At 40.6% G+C, this 22,674-nt stretch overlaps 1 protein-coding gene across 50 annotated transcripts in view; it reads left to right on the forward strand.

Moving 5' to 3' along the window:
* The window catches only part of LMO7 (LIM domain 7), a 151,356-nt gene extending 129,268 nt beyond the window's left edge, over positions 1-22,088 (forward strand). For 36 of the 50 annotated variants that reach the window (XM_035115708.3, XM_088668542.1, XM_088668556.1 and 33 more), the window contains 12 exons: positions 1,007-1,063; positions 4,077-4,102; positions 5,082-5,186; positions 6,586-6,678; positions 8,247-8,590; positions 10,598-10,654; positions 12,790-12,842; positions 13,358-13,577; positions 14,812-15,117; positions 16,617-16,725; positions 17,791-17,893; positions 21,312-22,088. In XM_035115708.3, the coding sequence (XP_034971599.3) occupies positions 1,007-1,063; positions 4,077-4,102; positions 5,082-5,186; positions 6,586-6,678; positions 8,247-8,590; positions 10,598-10,654; positions 12,790-12,842; positions 13,358-13,577; positions 14,812-15,117; positions 16,617-16,725; positions 17,791-17,893; positions 21,312-21,334 (1,496 nt within the window). In that variant the 3' untranslated portion in view covers positions 21,335-22,088. The remainder of the gene's footprint in view (positions 1-1,006; positions 1,064-4,076; positions 4,103-5,081; positions 5,187-6,585; positions 6,679-8,246; positions 8,591-10,597; positions 10,655-12,789; positions 12,843-13,357; positions 13,578-14,811; positions 15,118-16,616; positions 16,726-17,790; positions 17,894-21,311) is intronic. The other 14 variants (XM_088668552.1, XM_088668563.1, XM_088668565.1 and 11 more) reach the window with 1 other exon arrangement.
* Positions 22,089-22,674: the final 586 nt, after the last annotated feature.

Raw genomic sequence — 22,674 nt, forward strand, 5'->3', positions numbered from 1 at the left:
CAGACTTTTGAGGAAGGCAAGGGAAGAGAAAACCTATCCTGTAATATAAAACTAGAATGCATTTCAGCCCTAGAGCTTAGTTTCCCTTGCGGTTTCCATTTATTTCAGTGGTGTGTTGATGGCAACAGCTTTGTCTGCCTATGCCAGCCTTTCTCAAACTTGGATCCCCAGATATTGTTGGACTACAAATCCCATCATCCTCATTGGTCCTGGTAGCTAAGGATGATGGGCGTTGTGGTCCAGCAATATTTGGGAGCCCAGGTTTCTCAAGTCTGGCCTATACTCATGCAGTTAGATTAAGAATGCATTTCTATAATTCCGGCCTGCAGCACATAGAAATTGAAGTGAACCCTCCACTGGACACCGCAGTTGCTGATCTAAGGACAACTGATACTTTTCATGAGCTCAGTGCACTTATCTAAGATTTGTTTTGTTTGATAGTTATATTTAGGCTGATGTGAGTTTTCTAAAAAGGCAAGCAGAATAGAAGTAGCATGTACAAAATGATAAATAACTAAAGTATTGAAAGAAATGTTTGTCTGAGCAAGAAGCCCATCCAGACCCTACGGGACAACGTTTAATGTATTACTAAATGTTTTATCTCACCCTTCATCCAAGGAGTTCAGGGCACTGATATGGAAGTATATTACAGCAACCCTGTAAGGTTGTTCAGGCCAAGAGATCATGACTTACCCCAGGCCACCCAGTGAAATGAACAGAGATCACTGTCCAGGTTTTCTGGTTGTTCGTTTCCCAGCAATCTCGTTTACTACCCTAGCTCTGCCTCTGCTGAAATTTTGAACACTGAAAGATGATGTATAGAGTAGGAGCACTGTACTTTGGCAAACACATTCCTGTGACATAGGCTACTGTGCTGGCAAGATGTTTGTTTCAATGCAGCTTAGGTTGGATGCTCTGAATAGTGTTTATCCATTGGACAGATATTAAATAAAGCCAAACCACACCACACTGACTTGTTTTGTATCTTCATATTTTTTCCAAATAGACACAGAACCCATTTCTTTGAAAAACTTAAAAAGGCGATCACAGTTTTTTGAACAAGGTAAAAACAAACAAACCCAAAAGCTAACATTTCATGTACTTTCATGAAATTGTTCCCCAATGTACATTCTTCTTAACAAGTCTCTGGTGTTGGGTTCTAAGTTTCTTCAGTCACTGATTGTTGCCGTCATGCCAAACTAGCTTAATCTGTTTCCATTCTTTCCTTAGGGTCATCAGGTTTTTCTTACAATTCATGGGTCTACCTTTGTGGTAATGGGCTTTGTGTGTTCCTCTGTTCCTCAAACCTTTTACACTTCTGATATTTGTTCAAATGCTGTTCTCACTGGGAAGCAGTGTGAAATACAGAAACCTTTGTTCGGATTTGCAGCTTTTCTACCAAATGCCATTACGCTGAGCAAAGCAGCAGACATGCTACAATAAATTCCCAACCCGAGAAATGCAGTCAAATTTAAATGTATTCATAATACGATTTAGATTTATTAAAAATTGGCGGATTAGTATGCAGTAGCTAATTTTAAAAAATCCTGTTCCATAACCATGAGCAAATCCTAGGGTTCCAAAATACTTTGAAAAGGGGTTTTAAGAATCAAAACAACAGTGTCTCGGCTGTGAATGGTTTGTCACAATTCTCTAAGGCTGCTCCTAGTGTGCTTTGCATGTTGCATCTCACCTCCTTCATTTTTTCACTTCAGTAATTTGCTTCTACCTGTTTCAGTATTTTTGTGCACATGGAATGTTTTGAAGTGATTAAGGCACTTCACATTTATCATAACATTAAGTATCACCAAAGGTCTGTTTTCCCTTGAATATATACGTCCCTTTGATAAGTACAAAATATTAAAAAGCTTCTCTTTGATTCTGTTAGGATGGTTTGTCCTAGTGATATACTGCTGAGTGAATTACAGTACCTCCTGTGCTTAGGGGGTTAGAGCAGGTACCTGCAATGTCTCAGCATAGCTGTCAAGCATCCTTTATTATGATGGCATATTCCTCTCTAAGTTCTTTTCAAAGCCAGCGGAGGGGAGAGTGGGAGGCCTTGGCCTGCTTGTACATTTCAATCCCTCAGCTTCTTGGCTGTGCAGGTAGGGCTTTTCCAAACATGGAATGTGCTTCACAATAAAAACTGCTGGACAGGTATGGAACGTGGTCTTATTATCTTCACTGGTTTCCTTAGAATTTTCCACTTTGTCTTTTTATTGCATGTTTGTCATCTGATGTGAGAGTCCGCTCATCTTCTGTCAGGGTGGAGCTGTTGCAAAGAGACTTTGTTGTCACTAATAAGGAAAAATACGTATCTTCCCTCGTTTACAAATACTGCTGAGAGTGCTCATGTGTTGCAGATGGAAAAAGATTGTTAAACTTTTCCTATACAATAGACCAGAAGAGATAACAACCTCTACGCAATTATTTGCAGTCTGCTGTGTATATATAAAGAAGTATTAAAGTTTTATATATATATATATAATTGCTAGTGTTGCAATTCTCTGAAAGTTGTGCAGTTTCTCAGCATACAGTCCCAATGCAGGAGCACTTAACCAATCCTACTGATTTTGTATTTGACCTCTGTTGTGCGTGTTTTTATTATTTCTGTATACGCTGCCCTAAGAGCATTATGCTGAGTGATTAATATATCTAGTAAAAATTTTTTTGAAAAAATCTATCATACAAAGCAAAAAGCACAACCTGACCCATCTGTTGTATGTGGTTGGGTTTGGCATTGCAAAAATGGGTGTTAAGGAGAATCACATAGAAGTTAAAATGTGGTTGGAATGAAAGTGAATTATACGCCAATGTAATGTCTTTGGTAAGCAAGATAAAAATGTATGTGCAGCTGTTTCTTTAAAAACAACAACAAAGGGAGCCATCCTATTGATGGCCTAAACCTTCAGAAAAGTACATGAGTAGTGCCACTTTCAAATATGTTGTTTAATTGAATACTGCGTTAGTAGAAGTGGGTCCCCCCCCAGTGCATTCTTTGCTTTGTGATGAGCTTTTGCTTAATTCTAAATTGAAAAGTGGCTTTTTGGTTCTAGCCAGGTTTTTAAAAGAAGATTCTTTAGCGAACTTTGTGGTATTGTAAAAAAATTCCTTCAGTAGCACCTTTTTAACCTTTTTAACCTTTTTTAACCTTTTAAACCTTTTTTACAGCTATCTATGCTGTGTCTACAAATTTGTATTTATCCATTACGCTGATATTTCCTATTTCCATTGGGCACTGTTAAAGTGGGGGGGGGGAGCCATTGAGTGATGAATCTTGCATCTTTGCATTGAGTGATGAATCTTGCATCTTGCACAGAACTATGTGCTGTGTTCATGCAGCCTGTTTCTCTACTGTGCTTTCTGCCAGTGCTACTCATCTTTTGAGGCAGGGAATAGGATGTGTCCATCTTTTTCTGGTGCACTCCTCGTTTCTGGTTGTATGGGTTATTGGGGAGAGGAGGAAAGAGGGAGGTCTTTTCCAACCCAGTTCACTGAATTTGATGTGTGATATATTAATCCCAAGATCTATTTTTGTGTGTTTTTGTTTTGCTGTTCCTCATATCATTCTAAGACTATCCACGTTTCAGTGCATTCTGGGAAATCCTTACTCCCTAATTGTCTTACAGCTGCTATCTTTTCCTGCTTATTGTGGTCAGAAGCCTATGGTGGATTACGATCTGAAAAAAATGTGGGAGTATAACATTACTGTTAAAATGCTGCTTTGGCAAGCATTATGAAACCCTGGAGAAAGTCTGGGGAAAATACAGACTTCTCTCAATTTTCTCTTGATGTGGTGACGCACGTATTCATCCTTAAGATTACCATCATTTTGTGTGTTTTTCCATGTAGAGCAGCTGTTTCTCCCTTGCTTGTCCAACTGATGAAAAACTGTAAAATCATACAATTCTAATAGGTGTTTGCTCATCTGAAAGTCCTTGACCTGATAAGGGAATGGGGCCCAACAGATTAAATAGCGCCTTCCAATAGCTTACAACTTTAAATGGTATCTTCCAGGTCATACTAACAAAGTTTCTTTTTCTTTCTTTTTAAAATTATTGTCTTCTCACTGCCAGGAGGCCCAGAGCCTGCCATTCCTGATGTGAGTATTGCTGCTTAAGTTATAGTAAATAGTATTTAACTAATGAGATAATAATATAACATTAAAAAATACGTACATTCCCACAGATAAAGCAGTAAAGATGTTATTATGAGATAGAATAGAATAATGCATAACTTGGGGGAAATATACAGTCACACATTATCATGAAAATTATTATTTTAAAAACTGATGAACAAGAACTATGGGTGGTATTCAACTAATATTTGCTCACAGTAGACCTGTTAAAATTAATGGATCTAGCTTAGTCATGTTAATTATTGTAGTGGATTACCACCCCGTGACTGTAAATCTACCTGCTTGAAACCGAAAGAAAGGTTCTTCATAAGATAGCTTTATTTGGTGAATAAGGAATGTAACCAGATGTTTGGAACAAAAAGTACTCTCAATATAACATTGCCTCTAGAGGTAAAAAGGTAAAGGAACCTTGGATGGTTAAATTCATTAAAAGGCGACTATGGGGTGCGGCGCTCATTTCGCTTCTGGCTGAGGGAGCCGGCGTTTGGCGCTGTGGTCTAAACCACTGAGCCTCTTGGGCTTGCCAATCGTAGGGTTGGCAGTTGGAATCCGTGCAGCAGGATGAGCTCCCGTTGCTCTGTCCCAGCTTCTGCCAACCTAGCAGTTTGTTGCCTCTAATACGCAAACCTGGGATGGGTACTGTCCATGGAAGCGGGAAGGAACAGAGCTGAAGCCTCCTTTTCCTTGGGCACTTTCCAAGACTGGCCAAGTTGGGTGGGTATGATAGCTTGCAGAGCAAAAGTGTGCAGGGTTAAGCATTTTCCTTATCTGCCCTCTCTGCCAAACTTAAGACAAATTCAAGATTGGGAATCCATGTTCACTGCCAAATATTATCTATTTCTGGTTTAAGACTGACATTGTAAATTTGTGTGTGTGTGTGTGTGTGTGTTCAAAGCAAAACAAAACATTCTGCTCTAGCTGATTTTATGTTTCTGTGTTTCAGCTCTCAGTTCCACCCATCAGTGCTTCTAGCCGCTGGGCCTGGGATCAAGAGGAAGAAAGAAAAAGACAAGAGAAATGGCAAGCAGAACAGGATCGCTTACTTCAGGTGTGGACTTAATAATGCAATGTCCATCACTACAAAGTTGGCTCTGGATTTGGCCAGCCAGACTGACCTCCAAAATAAGCCTATTCTGAAATTTATGCTGCCAATAGAAATGGTCTATAGTGATTTAAGGTTAACTTAGTGAGGCTAGGTTTTGGAGAGTATATAACTGCTATTTTAAAGCAATTAAAGATGGAAATCCCCACCATTAATACTAAACATAGTATTAATATGTGGTTTATAATTGCTTTGTATAGATACTTAGAATAAAATCTTATTTTGCTAATGGGTTTTCTTTCCAAATAAGCACCTTTGGGTTTATCCTATTTTGATATCTTGTCATCTGTTTTAGAGTGAAAGGCTTCTGGGGCAAACCATGTGCCATCTTAATATGTTATTATGCATCCTGAATGCTGCTGATCTGAAAACCAGTTGTGTGTTTATTACTGCCCAACCTCCCTATGTTCTATTTGCATCGCATAAATCTCTGAGATGCTTTAGACAAAACCAGATCCTGCTTTGAGATTAAATGTTAAAAGTCTGATGACTTATTTTTGCTCCCTAAACAGAAGTTAAGGTTAACCCATTCCTTTCTAGGAAGAGTGGGTTGCTTCTTATAGGAAGAAGTAAAATAAAAGGTAAATGAGAAAGTACCTAGGTAACAATTAATGTACAGTGGTACCTCACAGTTTACAAACACAATTGGTTCCGGAAGGCTGTACTTAACCTGAAGCGTACTTAACCTGAAGCGAACTTTCCCATTGAAAGTAATGGAAAGTGGATTAATCTGTTCCAGACGGGTCCGCAGAGTACTCAACCTGAAGTGTACTTAACGCGAGGTATGAGTGTAATTGGTTCAGGAAGTCTGTACTTAACCTGAAGCGTACTTAACCTGAAGCGAACTTTCCCATTGAAAGTAATGGAAAGTGGATTAATCCGTTCCAGACAGGTCCTCGGAGTACTTAAACTGAAAATACTCAAACTGAGGCATACTTAAACCAAGGTATGACTGTATTTGTACAGGGTTAGAATCAATTACAAATTTGTATTATGCTTCCGCACCACCATGCCTTTACACATCTTCAAAAGTGCTATATATATATATATATATATATATATATATATATATATAGTACCTTCCTTTGCCATTGATTTGCCAGAACTAGCTTTCATAAGAGTACTGAGATTTTGACATTATTGAGAGGGCACTATTTGAAATGAAACTGATATTTATAATGTAAAAGAGTGTGTTCATGGCTTGCCCAACTATGGATTTATCTTACTTTGTACAGTACAGTGAACACAACACATTTCTATGCAGTTTACATTGCCAGAAAATATACTTTCAGCTAATTATGCCATGAAATTAATATAATTTTTTATTTTTTAAAAAAAAAACTAGGAGAAATACAGGCGTGAACAAGAGAGACTGAAGGAAGAATGGCTGAAAGCTCAGAAAGAGGCTGAAAAGGAGAACTCCAAATACTTAAATGAGGTGAGCTCTATAACTTATTGTGCATTACCCTCTCTTGGAACTTCCATGGAACAAAATTTACAACTTGCTTTCTCCCTGGTTAGTAAGCAAATGCACCAGAATCAGGAAATGCAGGCAACTATATTCCACTAGAAGAAAATCTAAACAGGAACAGGATGATAATAATACAGTGGTGCCTCGCCAGACGAAATTAATTCGTTCCACGGGTCTTTTCTTATAGCAAAAAAATTCGTCTAGCGAATCCCATAGGAATGCATTGAATTTTTTTTTATTTTATTTTTTTGCCCATAGGAACACATTAATTGAATTTCAATGCATTCCTATGGGAAACAGCGATTCGCTAGACGAATTTTTCGTAAAACGCATTGGTCTAGCGAGGCAAGCTCCGCTCGAAAAAACCTTTCGTTAAGCGGAAATTTAGTTAAGCAGGGCATTCGTTAAGCGAGGCACTACTGTAGATTCATCGGGACAAACAAACAAATCACAAATCCATGAATAGCATGAGATTCTAGCAGTAATGATAAATCATCTTAAAATGTGCATTAAAAAACATTAAAAGTCAAAATAGATGCTAACAGTTCCATTTAGATAGGTTTCCTCAACCTGGTGCCCTTGAGATGTTGTTGAACTACAACTGCCATCAACCATGGCCATTAGCCATGTTGAAGCCCAAATCCATCTGGAAGGCACTACTTTGGGGGAAGCTGTACTAAGAGATCCAAGCAGAATTTATTACTACAAAACACAGATTGCGTAGTAGTTGGTGGCTTAATTTGGGTCTTTGTGTCACCGCTTACCTTCACCAGCTGTTGCCGATCTGTTTCCTTAAGCCAGTTTCAATTAAAAATCTTGAGAAGGAAGTCCGGGTAAGACTTCTCTTTGACAATGGATGCATTGTCAGTTTGGATACAATGTGGATGGATGGATGGATGGATGAAAGACTGTTGCTTTCACCTTTATTCATTTCAACTTCGCTTGTACCAAGGTCCTATGCAAACTCTCTTCTTTTATGAATAGCAGCAACTGGCAGGTTGCATACAAACTACCATCGATCTTTTAGTTGTTTCTGTCCATGACCTTGGAGATTGCTGGAAGACTTCAAGAAAAGTTTAGATAGCTTTAGCCCTGCACTGAGGGCTCTACAGTGCAGGTCAAGCGGACTAATCTACAAGTGTTCAGTCGCCAGAGCTTAAGCAGGTATAGTGTTCAGTTCCCAGATCCATAAAATGCAAAGATCATATTTAATCATGTAAACATACAGTGTGACAGACTTAAATGGTTGATAATGGACCACTTAACTGCAATCATCCCTAAGCGGTGTACAAGAAATACAATACAGAAAGCTAAAAATTTGTTAAAACTTAAAAATAATTGCCTGCTTTAAGTTAAAGCAAACGAGTAAAATAAAATGTAAGTAGAAGTACTAAATGTGCTAAATATGGCAAAACCCACTAATTTTAAAAGTTAAGAGGCAAGGGCAAGTGCTAATAATATTCAGTGGTTCCATTTCCTAAAACTCTGTGCCATTCTGTCGGTTTCATTTTTATAAGCCTTGCACTCTCTTCTAGGAGGAGACTGTATTAAAGCCAAATACTGTGTCTGTAACTGCACAAGAACCTCCTGTTTCCATGTGGAGGGCAAATGGAGATCACAAGGCTGACTATTCCGATGCTGGTAGACGATGGGAAGAAGAACGACAACAGGAGAAGAAGGAAGAGGATAGGAAACATCTTGAGGAGGCCCAGAGACTGGAAGCAGCAACAGAACAAGAGAGGAAGCGCCAAGAACTAGAACGTGAGAAGGAAAGAAATGTGTGCTATGCAGAGGAGCCGAGGTATCAGGAGGCAGCAGAACAGAAATTGCTGGTTGAACAAGTCAAGGAAACTTCGATACAGAGGCCCCAGTATCAAAGGTGTGCATTCAGTTTTTTGCTATAGTGACCTACAGAAGGCATAAGCATAAGCTCAAAAATGTATGACTAAAATACTTTATATTCATGAGAATTTATTATATTGATGCACAAGTACTTATGGGTGCAAAAAGCAATTGAGTCACCCAATAAGCTTGTTTTGAAACAATGTCAGTTTCAAATTGTTAACTGGACTATTTATGTTGAGGTTTTTGGTAGGACTTTGGTAAAAGCTCTGTTTCCCGTGGCTGCAAGTATCCCTAGATGCAAATACGCACTTGCAGCAGCAACCAAGTCCTAATGGACATCCAGCATAAGCATTCTTCATTTATCCTCATCCCAGCTTAGTAAATCAATAATAGGGTCTTCCAGGAGGGCTGACACCAAGTGCTACAACGGGCAATAACCCCATATATGAATCGGTTAGGATCTCCGTGGACTTTTGAGGACTCTAGAGCCAATCCTAACTTGATATGTTAGGATGCAGGAATCAGAAATCTGGTGCCCAGACCCCTCATTTAGGTTTCTGCCCCATCACTAAACCATAATAGATATAACACTTTCCCTCTCCTTGACGCTACACTGACTGATTTGCAGAAGAACTGCTTTGGTTAAGCTTTGCATTCATGGGCTCCAGCCACTGCATCATCAGGTATGCTGCCAGCAAAAGCCTGAGCCAAGAAAACATGTAGCAGCTACTGCAGCAAAATTTACCAAGGAAAGCTGAATTAAGTATTTGCCATCAGTTGTGCCTCCCTCATTCTTAAACCACCTGATTGTTGTGCGATTTACAGTTAACAAGGCCTGCTGCATGCCTGTTGCAAACAGAAGCATAGATAACCAACGTGGTTTAAGAGCATAGATGCTAACAGCGGCGTTACTTTTGCATGTTTGTTTAGGTCAAGGAAGGCTTATATGTGGCCCTCTAGCTCCCATCACCCCTGATTATTGGCCATGCTGGGCAAGGCTGGTGAGCGTTGGAGGGCAACAGTTTTGCCACCACTGCTTTAGTTTGCTGTGTGTACTTACAGCACTTATAATGGATGCCCACCATAACTGCCAGATTTTGCAGATCTACCTGTTGAGAACTGCACACGCTGGAAGTATTTAAACCATTTAGTATTTAAAAGGCAGGAATCCTTTTGGGGGGAAGAAGGCAAGGGCCACATTACTCTAGTGTAACACTTTTGGAAACTGCTTTGCATAAGTGGCTGTGGCCAGGCAGCAGACAATCACACACCTTTAACTTACACCCATCCCTTTCTCTCCCCTCCCTCCGGTTTCCTCTCTTTCTGCACTGAGACTTTCTGCACTGCACTCCCATGTCTTAGTGCACAGAGGCAACAATGCAAACTGCTTTTTTAAAAGTTCCTGTTGCTTCCTCTCTGTGCACTAAGGGTAGCCCATTTCTGAGCACACCAAAAGGAATCCAGGAGAAGTTTCCATCCAGGCACACTGAAAGCTCCCTGAATAATCAGCTATCTCTGCCCGCTGAGAAATGGGAGCAGGTCCTTGCTTTCTCATTGCTCAGCTGGAGAAAGTAAGTTTGCAGAGAGGGGAAGGTTTTAATTTCTCTTCCTCCCTCCACAGACTTCCCTTGCCCATGTGCTTCTCAGTCACACCATCGCTGTGTCTTCCCCATGTGTGTGTCCAAACCTTTAAAAATGAATTTGAGTGCATAAGAACCTCAGATCTTGCATTGCAAAAGTGAAATATACTGTATATATTTTATTTTGCAAACTGTAAATGCTCAGAACTTGGCACTGAGCATTTCTAAGACAAGTCATGCTGCTATTGTAAATTATAAAACAAAGAACAGGTCTAACTTCCTAATCTGCCATCCCTTCTCCTACAGCTTCCTGTTTTCTTGGATGCAAATCTAGATTTGCAAGAATTTCTTGTTCAATATGTGGGAGGCTATTGTTCATGGTTTTGTATCTTCCTGCAGTACCAGCCAAATGAGTATCTCTTCCTGTATAATCTATTCATTCTAATGTGTGTTTACTTTAGGCATTTTGAAACACCAAGAACTTCTGATGAACAAACAGGCTACTTCAGTACTAACAGGTAAAACTATGCTGGTTTTCCTGTCCTGCAGTTTTATGCTTGTCTGGGGTTCTTTTCCAAGTGTGCCTCTGAAATGCTGGAATCCTGGTACAGCTTAGGGAAATACAGCATTAGTTCGTGGAAGTATGATGGGATAAAGTGTCATTTCAGCTGCATTGCCTTAGATCCCGGGTAGTAAATGAGGTTGTTGGAACTTCAGTTCCTGCATCTGTGGCTAATGGTCAGAGGGTGATGAGTCTGATAAGAGAGATCTGGGCAGCACCTCGTTGAGTTACCCCTGCCTTAGATCATACCACAATAAAACAAAGCCACCACAGCTGCAGAATTTTTGGGCGTTTTTTTGGAAGAGATATTTGGTTTTTTAGAAGAGATAAAAGCATATACTAATAGTATTTTTGGAAGTCTTTCAGATATGATGTAATGTAGTAAAGTCAGATGTTAAAGTATAATTCTGTGATTCACAACAGCCTCTGCACCATGTTTATCAGTATACGTTTCAACGTAGAGGAAAATTTAGATGTGACTGGCTTAGTGAGGCACCAGATAATTTCAGCTGTTATTTTTTTTATTATCTCCAACCATTATTGACCGTGATTACATCATACTTTGTTATAGGCTGTTCACCCACATGGTTGTATAATCTAAAATATGAAAAGCAAAGAGTGGGCGTAGAAGTGAGCAAAGATATCAACAGTGACAGGGTTTGTTTGAGCTTCTGTAGTCACATAGTACATTAAGGGGGGGATATGTTCAGTGTTCCTGATTTATTTTTGATTATTACATCTTCCATTCATATCCATATGTCCGAGGCATTTTTCCATTAGTGCCTAGTTATCTCCATTGTCCTTATGTAGTGAACATCGAAACAGCAGTTATTTCCCACCTTGTAAGATTGCTCCTCTCCAAATTAAAATCACAGTGAACTGGCTCCATATGTTGCAGTCTATAATCCTCCAAATCTTCCTGGGACTATTGTTCACTTTATCCATATGCATTTGCTTGACTCGATTTCCTGACTGTTTTAAGAGAGCAATCCTAGTTGGGGCAGTGGATTGTCTACTACAGGCACGTCCAACAGGTAGATCGTGATCTACCAGTAGATCACTGGACATCTGTGGTAGATCACTGGTAGATCAGTGGCTCCCCCCAAAGAAGCTGAACAACTTTGGCTCCCCTAAAAAGAGCTCAACATTTTGGCCCTTCCCTCCTCCCTAAAAGAAGCTCAACAAGTTTGACCTGAACACCCAAGAAACGGGCTTCCCTCTTCCCTAAAAAAGTTCAACAACTTTGACCTGAACCCCCCAAAAGGGGGTAGTTCACTGCTAGTCTTTAACTCTGTGAGTAGACTGCAGTCTCTTGGGAGTTGGCCACCCCTGGTCTACTACATTTACACTTCTGCTGCTTGCAGGGAAGTTTGGGGCAGTTGATTCTTCTCTTTTGCAGCACCAGCTTTTAGACTGGGCCAGTAGTGGGGCTCAAATTGGACCCCTCACCAAGAAATGAGTTGGCTTTTGTTCCCTCAGATCTGTCGCTTGCTCCACCCCACCCCTAAAATGCCCCATTTGGGGCCATTATGTCAGCTGCCCCCAGCCGGCATATCAACTGTGATAACATGTGGGCTTCCCCTGCCAACCCAAAACTGGTTGAGGGACACCTCAACCACATCTTAATCCCCACCTGCAGTGCAGATTAGGGGTCTGGACTATTATCGGGATGGTTCTCTATACCGACATATAATTTGCAAATGCTGCACAGGATTAAATCTCTCTATATAATAAAATCATAAGGCTGTTGTCACATGAGCAGCATGGCGAAAGGAACAACTAGGACAGGCTGTGGTAGAACCCTGGCAACCGTCCTCTGCTACACCACTGCTGCCATTTCAGCCTCAGTGGTGCTCTGGTCTGAGAAGGGAAGCAGCAGAAGAGCAGTTGATGGGGAGCTGGCCTAGCCTGGCTCTTCCTTTGCAGCTTGTGTGGCCCATGGTTTGGTTGAGCTGTAAAGTGAGGAATGTAAAGGGAGAGAGGAGGCCAGGTTAGCCACATGTAAAGGAAGAATGAGGAGGTTGGTGAGGGGATCTGTTGGGATGGTGAGGTGGGTAAAGCTAGTAATATGTAACTTCTTAATTGTTTTAGAAGTATATCCAGATCAACTCCAGATCTAGATGATCATCATGCAAATAGAAATGGTGAGTGGTGTGTGCGTATTTTTGTTTTTTCTTAAAAAACAACAACAACAAATCATAGGGATGGACGAAGCCTGCTGCTCAGAAACGATATGAGATACCGGATTATTTTGTCATTGGTTGTCTGGTAAGACTGAATTATTGCAGAACTTAGGCCCAAACCTTAAGCCTTGTCTATAGGTACAGGTAGGTACATATCTGATCTGGGTAAGAATGTCGGGACATGTTGCGCATTATTGAACACTAGATCCTAGGGAGATGCAACCATCTGGATGACTCAAAGCTCACTTTAACACCAGTATTTTTCTCCACTGGAGCAGAGATTTGCCTTTGTAAAAAATAGGCAGAATGCTTCACCTTTCTATCAGTATTCTGTCACGAATCATGACTCATACTACAATGCATTTGGGTATCGTGCCTCATAAGAGATGTTACTGACTTTGCTTTTTGTCTCCCCTCCACCCCTTTAGTGCACTTGTGTGATTTGTGTGTCTTTGCTTCTTTATTTTTCAAATTAGGCATGAAGAGCAAACTTTCCGAGCAGCCCTCAAATGCTGGTGACTCACAGAAGAGATCTCAGAAAGAGCATGGCTTGTCCCCAGCTGAGCTGGAAAGACAGCAGATCCTTCAGGAAATGAGAAAGAAGACGTCCCTACACACAGACAACAGCTGGATCAGACAACGCAGTTCCAGTATGCACAAAGAGCCTGTTAGTCTAATTGGCACTAAAATGAGGAGGTAATATTGATTCACTGTGTGTTGCCTATTGCTGACTGTATGATGCTCATGCCATTCTGGAACTGTGATTGATTTACAAAGCAGTCAGGAAAATTATTTATTTTAATTTGAGATGGATCAAATTTTCATTTTTCCCCATGAAAATTTGTATTTTCCCTTTGGATAGTGAGATTACTGGTTGTAGTGCACAGTTTTTGAAGCTGATTTATCATTTAAGCAGTATGTGTTATGATCCATGTACCTGTTTGAGCGGCATTAGCAAAATTTGTTGATGAAATAATTTTTCATGGATTCCCCAATGTGCGTGTGGGTATTCACCCTGGCTGAGATTGAAAGAGCTATTCTTGCTGCACTCAAGAGCCTTGAGTCTGCTTTTGTTTTGCTGGAACAGCAGGCCCACAGGCTATCTCCCAAACTGATTTTGAAGCTCCTCTCAATTTTGGAAGAGTTTCCTTGAAGCTTGAGAAACTGCTGCTTCTGAAACATGAATCCATTGCCACCTTGGCATGGTCCTTTAGACTGCCTGTGTATTCATTTAGAAAACAACTTGCTTCACAGTTGGGAGTTCAGAGTTTGTCACTTTGTGAACCTATTATAGAGATTGGCTTTGAATCTGAACATCTGGGACCGTTGTATTTGTCTCTATGTATTTGTCCAAAGTTCTCTAAGCTAGTGGCCATCAAGGCATCTCTATGATAGATGGTCATCCACACTCTGCTTGAAATGAAGGAGAGTCCATCACATTCTGAAGAGTTCATTCCACTGTCCAACAGATCTTAGCATCAGAAAGTTCTTCCTGGTGCTTAGTCAGAATCTCCTTTCTTGTAACTTGAACCCATTGGTTTGGGTCCTAGCTTCCGGAGCAGGAGTAAGCAAGCTCGCTCCATCTTCCATGTGGCAGAGCTTTAGATATTTGAAGATGGCTATTATACCTTCCTCTGTCTCCTCTTATCCAAACTAAGCACACACAGCTGCTTCAAATGTTCCTCATAAGACTTGGTTTCCAGACCCTTGCTCATCTTGGTTGGCCTCCTTTGCACACATTCCAGCTAGTCAATATCATTCTTAAATTGTGGCGACCAGAACTGGACACGGTACTTCAGGTGTGCTCTGACCAAGGTACCATTTTGATACCAATGAAAATGCAAACCTATGGACACACTATGTTCATGCTCAACCTTCACCTTCTTGCTACAATGGCAGCCATATAATCTTCTTCTTTTTTAACGCACAGAGGTGAGAGTTTGGATAACCTTGATTCTTCAAGAACAAATTCCCGGAGGCCTCATTCTTGGATGGGCCAGTCTGGATCTTCACTGTCTTTATCATCTAGTCAAGATTATAGTCACCATGTGCCTCCTGTAGTGTCCACTTCAAATCGTGCCTACATGCGCATACCCTCTTCCAGCCTGCCATCTCCTTTGGCCAGTTCCATGAAAACTTCATCCTTGCCTCATGTTCTTCCATCTGCGCCATCTCCTGTTCCCCGTTCTCAGTCACCAACTTCTGCTTCCCAGTCTGGAACTCAGCAACGCAGCAGGTATGGGGTTTCGTCTGCTTAAAACTTTTATGTATAACTTAACGTTACTGAGTTTTCATAAAGGGTGATGTAGAGAACAATGAACTCCTTCCATCCGTGCAGACAGTAATTTAAATGGCACCATTTATTTTTAAGCTGTAAGCTCTGGAGACCCACACAGAGCTACAGAATGTGTTTTGCATTACATAATTAGAGGGACATACAAATTATTTTGTCAGCTCTGCCTCTTTTGCTGTTTTATTCTTAAAGTGATTTATGCCTCAAAGTGTACATTTATAAAATCAAGCCATACACACATATATTCTGTAAGCCAGTGGCTCAGGCATTGGGTATATATCCATTTCAACCTCCTTCTGGAAGGCTAAAATTTTGAACAGGGTCATGCCAAGGATTGTGGCTCCCCCAACATGTGCTTCCACTGAACCCAATTCTCTCTGACCCCTTCCTCAAAATTGATATCTATGGGTTCCAAATCAGTTGTACATGGTAACTAATGTTATAACATTCCATTTTACAATGTGTATTTAATGGAACATGAATGCACACATTTAAGCACCCTCATACCATGTTCACCCCTCCTTGTTTCAGGGTTGTTGAATATCGTACTTTTCCGTGCATAAGACTAGGTTTTTTTCTTTAAAAATTACACTAAAAAGTGGGGGGTCGTCTTATATATGGAGCCATCTCCCCCCCCCATTTTCTTAAATTTGAGTCCTCCCAAATATAATACATGGGGGTGTCTTATACACGAAAAAATACGGTACTTTGTATGGTTTTTTTCTGTTAGAAATGTACATTAAGAGCATGTTTATATTATGTAAATAATATTATACTTGTCTTCTTGCAACTTTTTAATACTGGTTTTTAACCTCTCTGGTTTGAGAGCAGACCATGGCTACATCAGTTTTGATGACACGGTAAAATCATGCTTATTGATGACAAAGCAAGGAATGGAATAAGCATTTGCGAGCTCATCAGGAAGTTTCCAGTCCCCCAACTATTAGTGAGCAGCAATACAATATCTGAACTAGACTGTAGTGTTATCTTCAAATTTTATATGGCAGGACTTCAAAGGGGTTTCTGTTGTATATCCCAGCCTAGTGCTGTGTTGCCTAAAAAGATACAGCTGTTGGGATTTGGATTGGAGCACTTTTTGAAATGTATTCACAATCATTTCCCACAGATAAAGAATGAAAGAGGAATCTAAATCATATGTGTATGCTAAATTTAGAAATGTTTTGAACCTTGTAATTTATGTTAAAAATTTATGATGGCACTATATTGCATGAGAGACTGTTGGAGGTACTCATTTAATCATTGAAATGGTAACTTCTTTTCCCGATTTAAAAATTTCTGTTCTAGGATAGTAACTTGCAGATTTCTTCTAGCAGTCCTGGGTTTTGATTCATTACTCATGCTGCTGTAGCACTTTCTTTTCAATAATATGTCTCTAATTTCCTAAAATCTGCCTCTCAGCCACTTTCTTGTTCTGTATCTAGGTCGGTCAGTGGAAAGCGAGTGTGCTCATACTGTAGAAACGTTCTGGGCAAAGGAGCCGCCATGATCATCGAATCTCTTGGTCTTTGCTATCATTTACATTGTTTTAAGGTGAGAGGTGGGCAAAACGCCAGGGAGATGGAGGAACCTTACACTGCAGGCTAGCATGGCAACGTAGAAGACAATGAATTAGGGGCTCTGCTAATCAACCTTGCGCTACATGCATAACTCAGCCTGGCCAATATCTCTGCTTGCTCACCTGCTTCAAATTAAAATAATCAGGTTCTTGATTTGATTGAGGATTTTGAAATATGTTCAATCAGTGGTTTCATGCAACCTTGCACACATCTGAATTAGCATTCTACATTTGAAATTACATCCTTTAATCACGTAAGGTGGTTTCGTTCAATCTTCAAATCTTCATCTGTTTGCACTTGCACAATGAGGATAGTTAATGTATGGAAGGAAGCAGTCCCTCTGCCGCCTCCATCACACACTTCTGGCTTCAATAGGAACCTTCCTGTGCACTTAGGTCATAAGGGGCGGGGCTTATGATGGCACTTAGGAGCTCCTTCTGGTGAGGTTGGAGAGGCCTGCTTGTTTAGGGTCTTCAGGAAGCTGATGGAGAATTCTAGTGAGCCTTTGGAATTGAATGGGTTTTATGGCAGTTTCATCTGAAAATATGACTGCTTTAAAATTGACGAACAACGTGTACTGAAGTTATATATTACAAGCCACACTGAGCATTTCTTAGAAGCTGTGTGTGATTTTTAAAAATAAAGTAAGATACACTTTAAAGAAGCATTCTCACACAGAATTAGTAGCACCGTTGTCTTTGTAAACATGAAGTCTGATCAGACTTTAAGAAAGGAGGTCTAGGGTGGCAGGAATCTGGTTGTGACTCATGCTTTGTGCCAAAATCACTGCTTTTGATTCTTTTGTGCCATGTAAATCATTCTGTTTCAGAAAGCAAGACTCTCGTTTCCTAATCCCTGGCTCATTCCTCTTCTCTGGTTAAAGTGTGCAGCTCTCCACATTGCTTGTTCCTAGCATTAGAACCTCTCCTGCATATTAACACACTCCTGCTCTTCCTCAAGAGGGTGCAGGGTTCAAATCTTGTATTTGAAAAATCATTGCAAAATGTGTTTACTGCTAATTGTTCCTTTTTCTTCACAGTGCAATGCTTGCGAGCGCGACCTTGGGGGCTCTCAGGCCGGAACTGAAGTCCGGATCCGAAACAATGAACTCTTCTGTAATGACTGCTATCTCAGATTTAAGAGTAAGGGGTTCCTTCAACAATGCTAAAGTTTTGATGAGATGCCTACACCAGATGCTCTCAGAATTATAGTTTTCCTCTGTGTATGTGATATAGGGATGGTTTGTGTTGTAGCAGTTGTTTCTACTGGGATTTGGGAGGATTTTCCTCTTGGATCGATGAGGCTATTTTTTTTCTGATTTGAAATATTTAAAAAGAAAAAATGGCACAATTACCAAAAGTGCAATCCGAGCAATAGGACTAAAAGAAAAGAAACCAGTATGTCTGTCGGATAGCATTTACATTATTTTGTATTTCTCTCTCACTATGTGTCATGATGCATTAAAAGTACTCCACCGACATATTAAATGGATGAGTTGCAATAATTAGGATGTGAATTGTTTATAGTGTTTTAGGTATTGCAAGTTATGACAAAGCATAAATTTTACTCTGTTTTGAAGGGGCATCCTCCTCTGGGAGAAGGAGCCTTCCTCTTAGTGGTCACAGCTGGAGGAAGACTTGATCTAAAGAGCGGAGAAAATTAAGTTTTCATTGGCTGGGATGCTAAGTATGCTTTTAAGGAATTCAGCTTCATGAAATCTGTTGGGTGGCCAACTTATTAAATATCTTAGAGATCATGGGGCCTGGTTCGTCTGCTCTCTTAATCTTGTTATACTCAGATTTGGCGTTGGGAAATCTTCGCTGTGCACTCCACTGCCATCAGAGGCAGAGTTGCTGATCACATGGGGCAGGAACTTCCTAGCTGCAGCATCTGAAATCTGGGAGGCTTGAGCAGCCCTTGCCTTATTTACCTTCAGTGTGTCTTCAGTATTAGTTGCTTGCCTCCCAGTTACTGATTCTGTGGGCTGTTGCTGTTGGATTTTGATCCCAGTTCGTTCCATTGTTCTGGTTTTTAATAACTAATTACTAAGGTTTTGTTGCTATTTACTCTGCTGTTCTGATGGGCCTTTTAGATGGTATAATGTGTGTATTGCTGTGTGTGCCATTTTAACAGTTGCTTGACTTACTTTGCAAGGGACGCGGGTGGCGCTGTGGTCTAAACCACAGAGCCTAGGGCTTGCTGATCAGAAGGTCGGCGGTTCAAATTCCCGCGACAGGGTGAACTCCTGCTGCTCTGTCTCAGCTCCTGCCAACCTAGCAGTTCAAAAGCATGTCAAAGTGCAAGTAGATAAATAGGTAGCGCTCGGGCGGGAATGTACAGCGTTTCCGTGCGCTGCTCTGGTTCGCTAGAAGCGGCTTTGTCATGCTGGCCACATGACCCGGAAGCTGTTTGTGGACAAATGCTGGCTCCCTTGGCCAGTAAAGCGAGATGAGCACCTCAACCCCAGAGTCGTTCGCGACTGGACTTAATGATCAGGGGTCCCTTTACCCGACTTACTTTTAGGTGGGGATGACATATCTGAAATGTCAGCTCCGCTTTGAAACCAACACACCACAATTTTGCTTTATATGAAATCACAGGGCAGTGTTTTTAACTTTACACAAACTCCATTTTAGATGAAGTGGAAGTACTTTTACTAGTGTAGCCTATCTAGGTTTCTTTTGAAGTATGGGGCTTTGAAGAGTTAGTGGCCTATCCATGTATGATATTTGGAAGGCTCCCCAGCAAGAATTCCAGTGTAGGTTGACGTTACCATGTCTCTTCCAGGGACTTTGGGAAGAGAAGAGTGGGCCCCTTAGCAAAGCATCATGAGTTACAGAAGTGTCCTAACGCAGATCTCAGCCTTGTTTGGAAATAGTTCCTCATACAGTGACTGCAACATCAGGGGATTAGCTTTCTGTGTAAATGAGCCTTTGCATATCTAATAACACAGACGTAATATTCATATCACCTTGGTGCCACTTGAAATGCAATGCTTTTCAGTGGAGCCAATTCACATCTTTAGATGTTTCATTTTCTTGAAACATCAGAGTAGGAAGGAAACTTGAAAATGCTTTCTTGACTTAACATGTTCTGTCAAGGTAGCTTTTGTGTTCCTATTTTCTCTTTTATATTAATCTGCTTTTTTATGTTAATCCACAACCCTGCCTTTTTAGACTCCCTACTGCTCTCAGCTCCTGCTCTTCTCAAAATGCCTATTGGTGGCTCTAAATTCAGGGGTTCAGGACTGCTGTCTGCATCCAGCCCTGTAGTGGGATACTTCCACCCATGTTGCTTGCTTGCTAGCCCACAAAAGATTATAGGGACTGGTTGTCTGGCTTTCCATACTCTAAGACTCTTCCAATCTCAGTGGAGGCTGCTTCTGCCACCTTTAAAGTGCCCTGTTGTGCATGGTAGCATTGAACTTGTAGCCAAAATGCAACCAGTGGTTGCATGCCTAAGACTTCAGTTTTTCTAGCCTCTCTTGTTGGTTATGTGAACTTTGGCAATGGTTGATGTGGAAGGAAGAGCTGAGGAAAATCATTCTTAGTGCAGTCGAACATCATAACCAGTGTAGGTGTTTAAATTTGAGGCCAAATCATATGAGCACATGCCCTTAGACTTTTCATCCTCTTCTATCCTCAGTATATTTTGGGATGCCATTTAAGAACACTCCCGTTGTTGTCGTTGTCATTATTTGAGGCCCTTTAAAGGGCTAGTCATGTTGTATTGGCCTTCGAAGGACCAAAATAGATCTCACATTATGTTAATTGCTTTCATGCACGTTTGTGTCATTTTAATGTGAATAGCTCTGAGCAGCATTGGGAACACAGTGGATGTGGAGGGAGAGGTTAACCCTTTTTCCTGCTGTGATGCTCATGGAAATCCTTCTTCTCTCCTATGTATCAGGAGAGAAATTCTCATTGACACCTGACCATAACTTTCCACAACTCCAGGCAGCTGCTAACTTGTTGTGGTAGCTTCAAGCTCTCTCCAAGTCTATCCCCCCCTCTTTTCTGTTCATTGGTTGGCTCATAAGTAAACTTTTGTTACAAGAGCTCCTTCTGCTGGCCTTGTGGAAATATAATGGCACTTAAGAGTGCTAGTTCAATCAACTTGCTGGGGATCTCATTATGAGAGCTTGAAAATGAAATTCTCAGGGTTCTACCCCCCAAACTATCTTACTTTTCCAGAAACAAAATAAAAATTTTTTTTTCCAGCAGCACCTTAGAGACCAACTAAGTTTGTCATAGGTATGAGCTTTCGTGTGCATGCATTCTGAGGAAGTGTGCATGCACACGAAAGCTCATACCTATGACAAACTTAGTTGGTCTCTAAGGTGCTGCTGGAAGGAATTTTTTTATTTTGTTTTGACTACGTCAGACCAACACGGCTACCTACCTGTTACTTTTCCAGAACAGCTTGGATGTTGTTAGCACAATTAAGCAGAATGCAAGAAATATTTGAGGATTTTAAGAAAAGCAGTTTGCAGTGGAGATGTTTCTGTCTTTCTGAACCCTTGCAATAATTAATCCTTCTCTTTTCTTTTCTTTTAAACAGCTGGACAGCCAACCATTATGTGATAGAAGCCTTATTATGAAACCACTGCTACAGATAGAGGAGGAAGCTGCTGCTGTAGATCTATAAATATATTTTGTGTGTGTGGTTTTTTAAAAATATTTTTGCCTGTCTAGCTCATGTAGAAAATTCATGGTATCTTTTATTATACTTACATTGAGCTATTTATGAGAAGGTAATCACAATAAAACATTTCTGGGTTGAAAAATAAATAAAGCAGAATGCTTTAAGTTCAATGTATAATTTCATCCTTATATATCTACACACACATACAAAAGGGAGAAAAACATTTAATTGGGTAATTTAAAAATGTTGGAGACTTGCGGGGAAATAGCTTTAATTTTCCAATCATCTATGAAGAGGCTTTTTAATGTTCTTAAATGAGCATTACTGGAATATTAAGTATGTATTCGTAACTGCAGTTTCTACATCTGATGTATATCAAGTTCTGCAGGATATTATGAAATTGCATTCAAAGACATACAGGTGGCTGCTGTCTATATTTGAGTTACTACGCTTAAGTAATATTATCGTTTTTAAAACTAAAATGTAAACTTCAGTCTGTTTTGCCTGGGATTCACTATTTCATTGTGCTTTAATAGTTATAGCCAATTGGGGAAATTATTTGTGAGGCGTTATTTCTTTTCATGTTTGAGAAATGTAACTCTACTTGCACCTCAAACAAGTTAACAAGACTGAGCATTTCCCCCCCTTCTGTTGACTTATTTTGTATTTGTAAATAAAGTTGCTGATACTGCACTTGAACCGCTTTCATTCTTTATTTTTCTGTCTAGAAGGAAGAAACCCTTCAGGAAAATGCCAGTTAACTCTGATAAAATTCAATTGCGAGTCCAGTTACAGCACCCCTGTGCATAGGCAATAGCTATGGTGTAAAGCAGGGATGTCCAACTGGTTGACCATGATCGACTGGTCGATCGTGGTCATTTGCAGGTTCTTTTTCCTTAGCGGGGGGGGGGGGAAGAGCATTCGGCCCCGCCCCCTCGCCCTGTCCTCCATTCTCGCAAGATCGCTAGAACAGAAGACAGAATTTTCGCTGCGAGGCTGATTGTTTTCTGGGCAATCTCTTTTGTGAGCATCTTTCTCCTTAGGCCCTAAAGAAAGCTCAACATTTTTGTCCTGCCCCTCTAAAAAAAGGTTAATAAGTTCGACTCTCCTCCCTAAAAAATGCTCAGCAACTTTGAGCTGAACACCCTCCCCCCCCCCCAAAAAGGGGTAGATCACCGCCAGTTTTTTATTCTATGAGTAGATCGCAGTCTCTTGGGAGTTGGACGTCCCTGGTGTAAAGGACAATGATCTGGGGGAAAAATTGGCCACAGCTTTATTG

The sequence above is a fragment of the Zootoca vivipara genome, chromosome 4 (assembly GCF_965207765.1).
Source record: "Zootoca vivipara chromosome 4, rZooViv2.hap1.1, whole genome shotgun sequence".
Taxonomy (NCBI): Eukaryota; Metazoa; Chordata; class Lepidosauria; order Squamata; family Lacertidae; genus Zootoca; species Zootoca vivipara.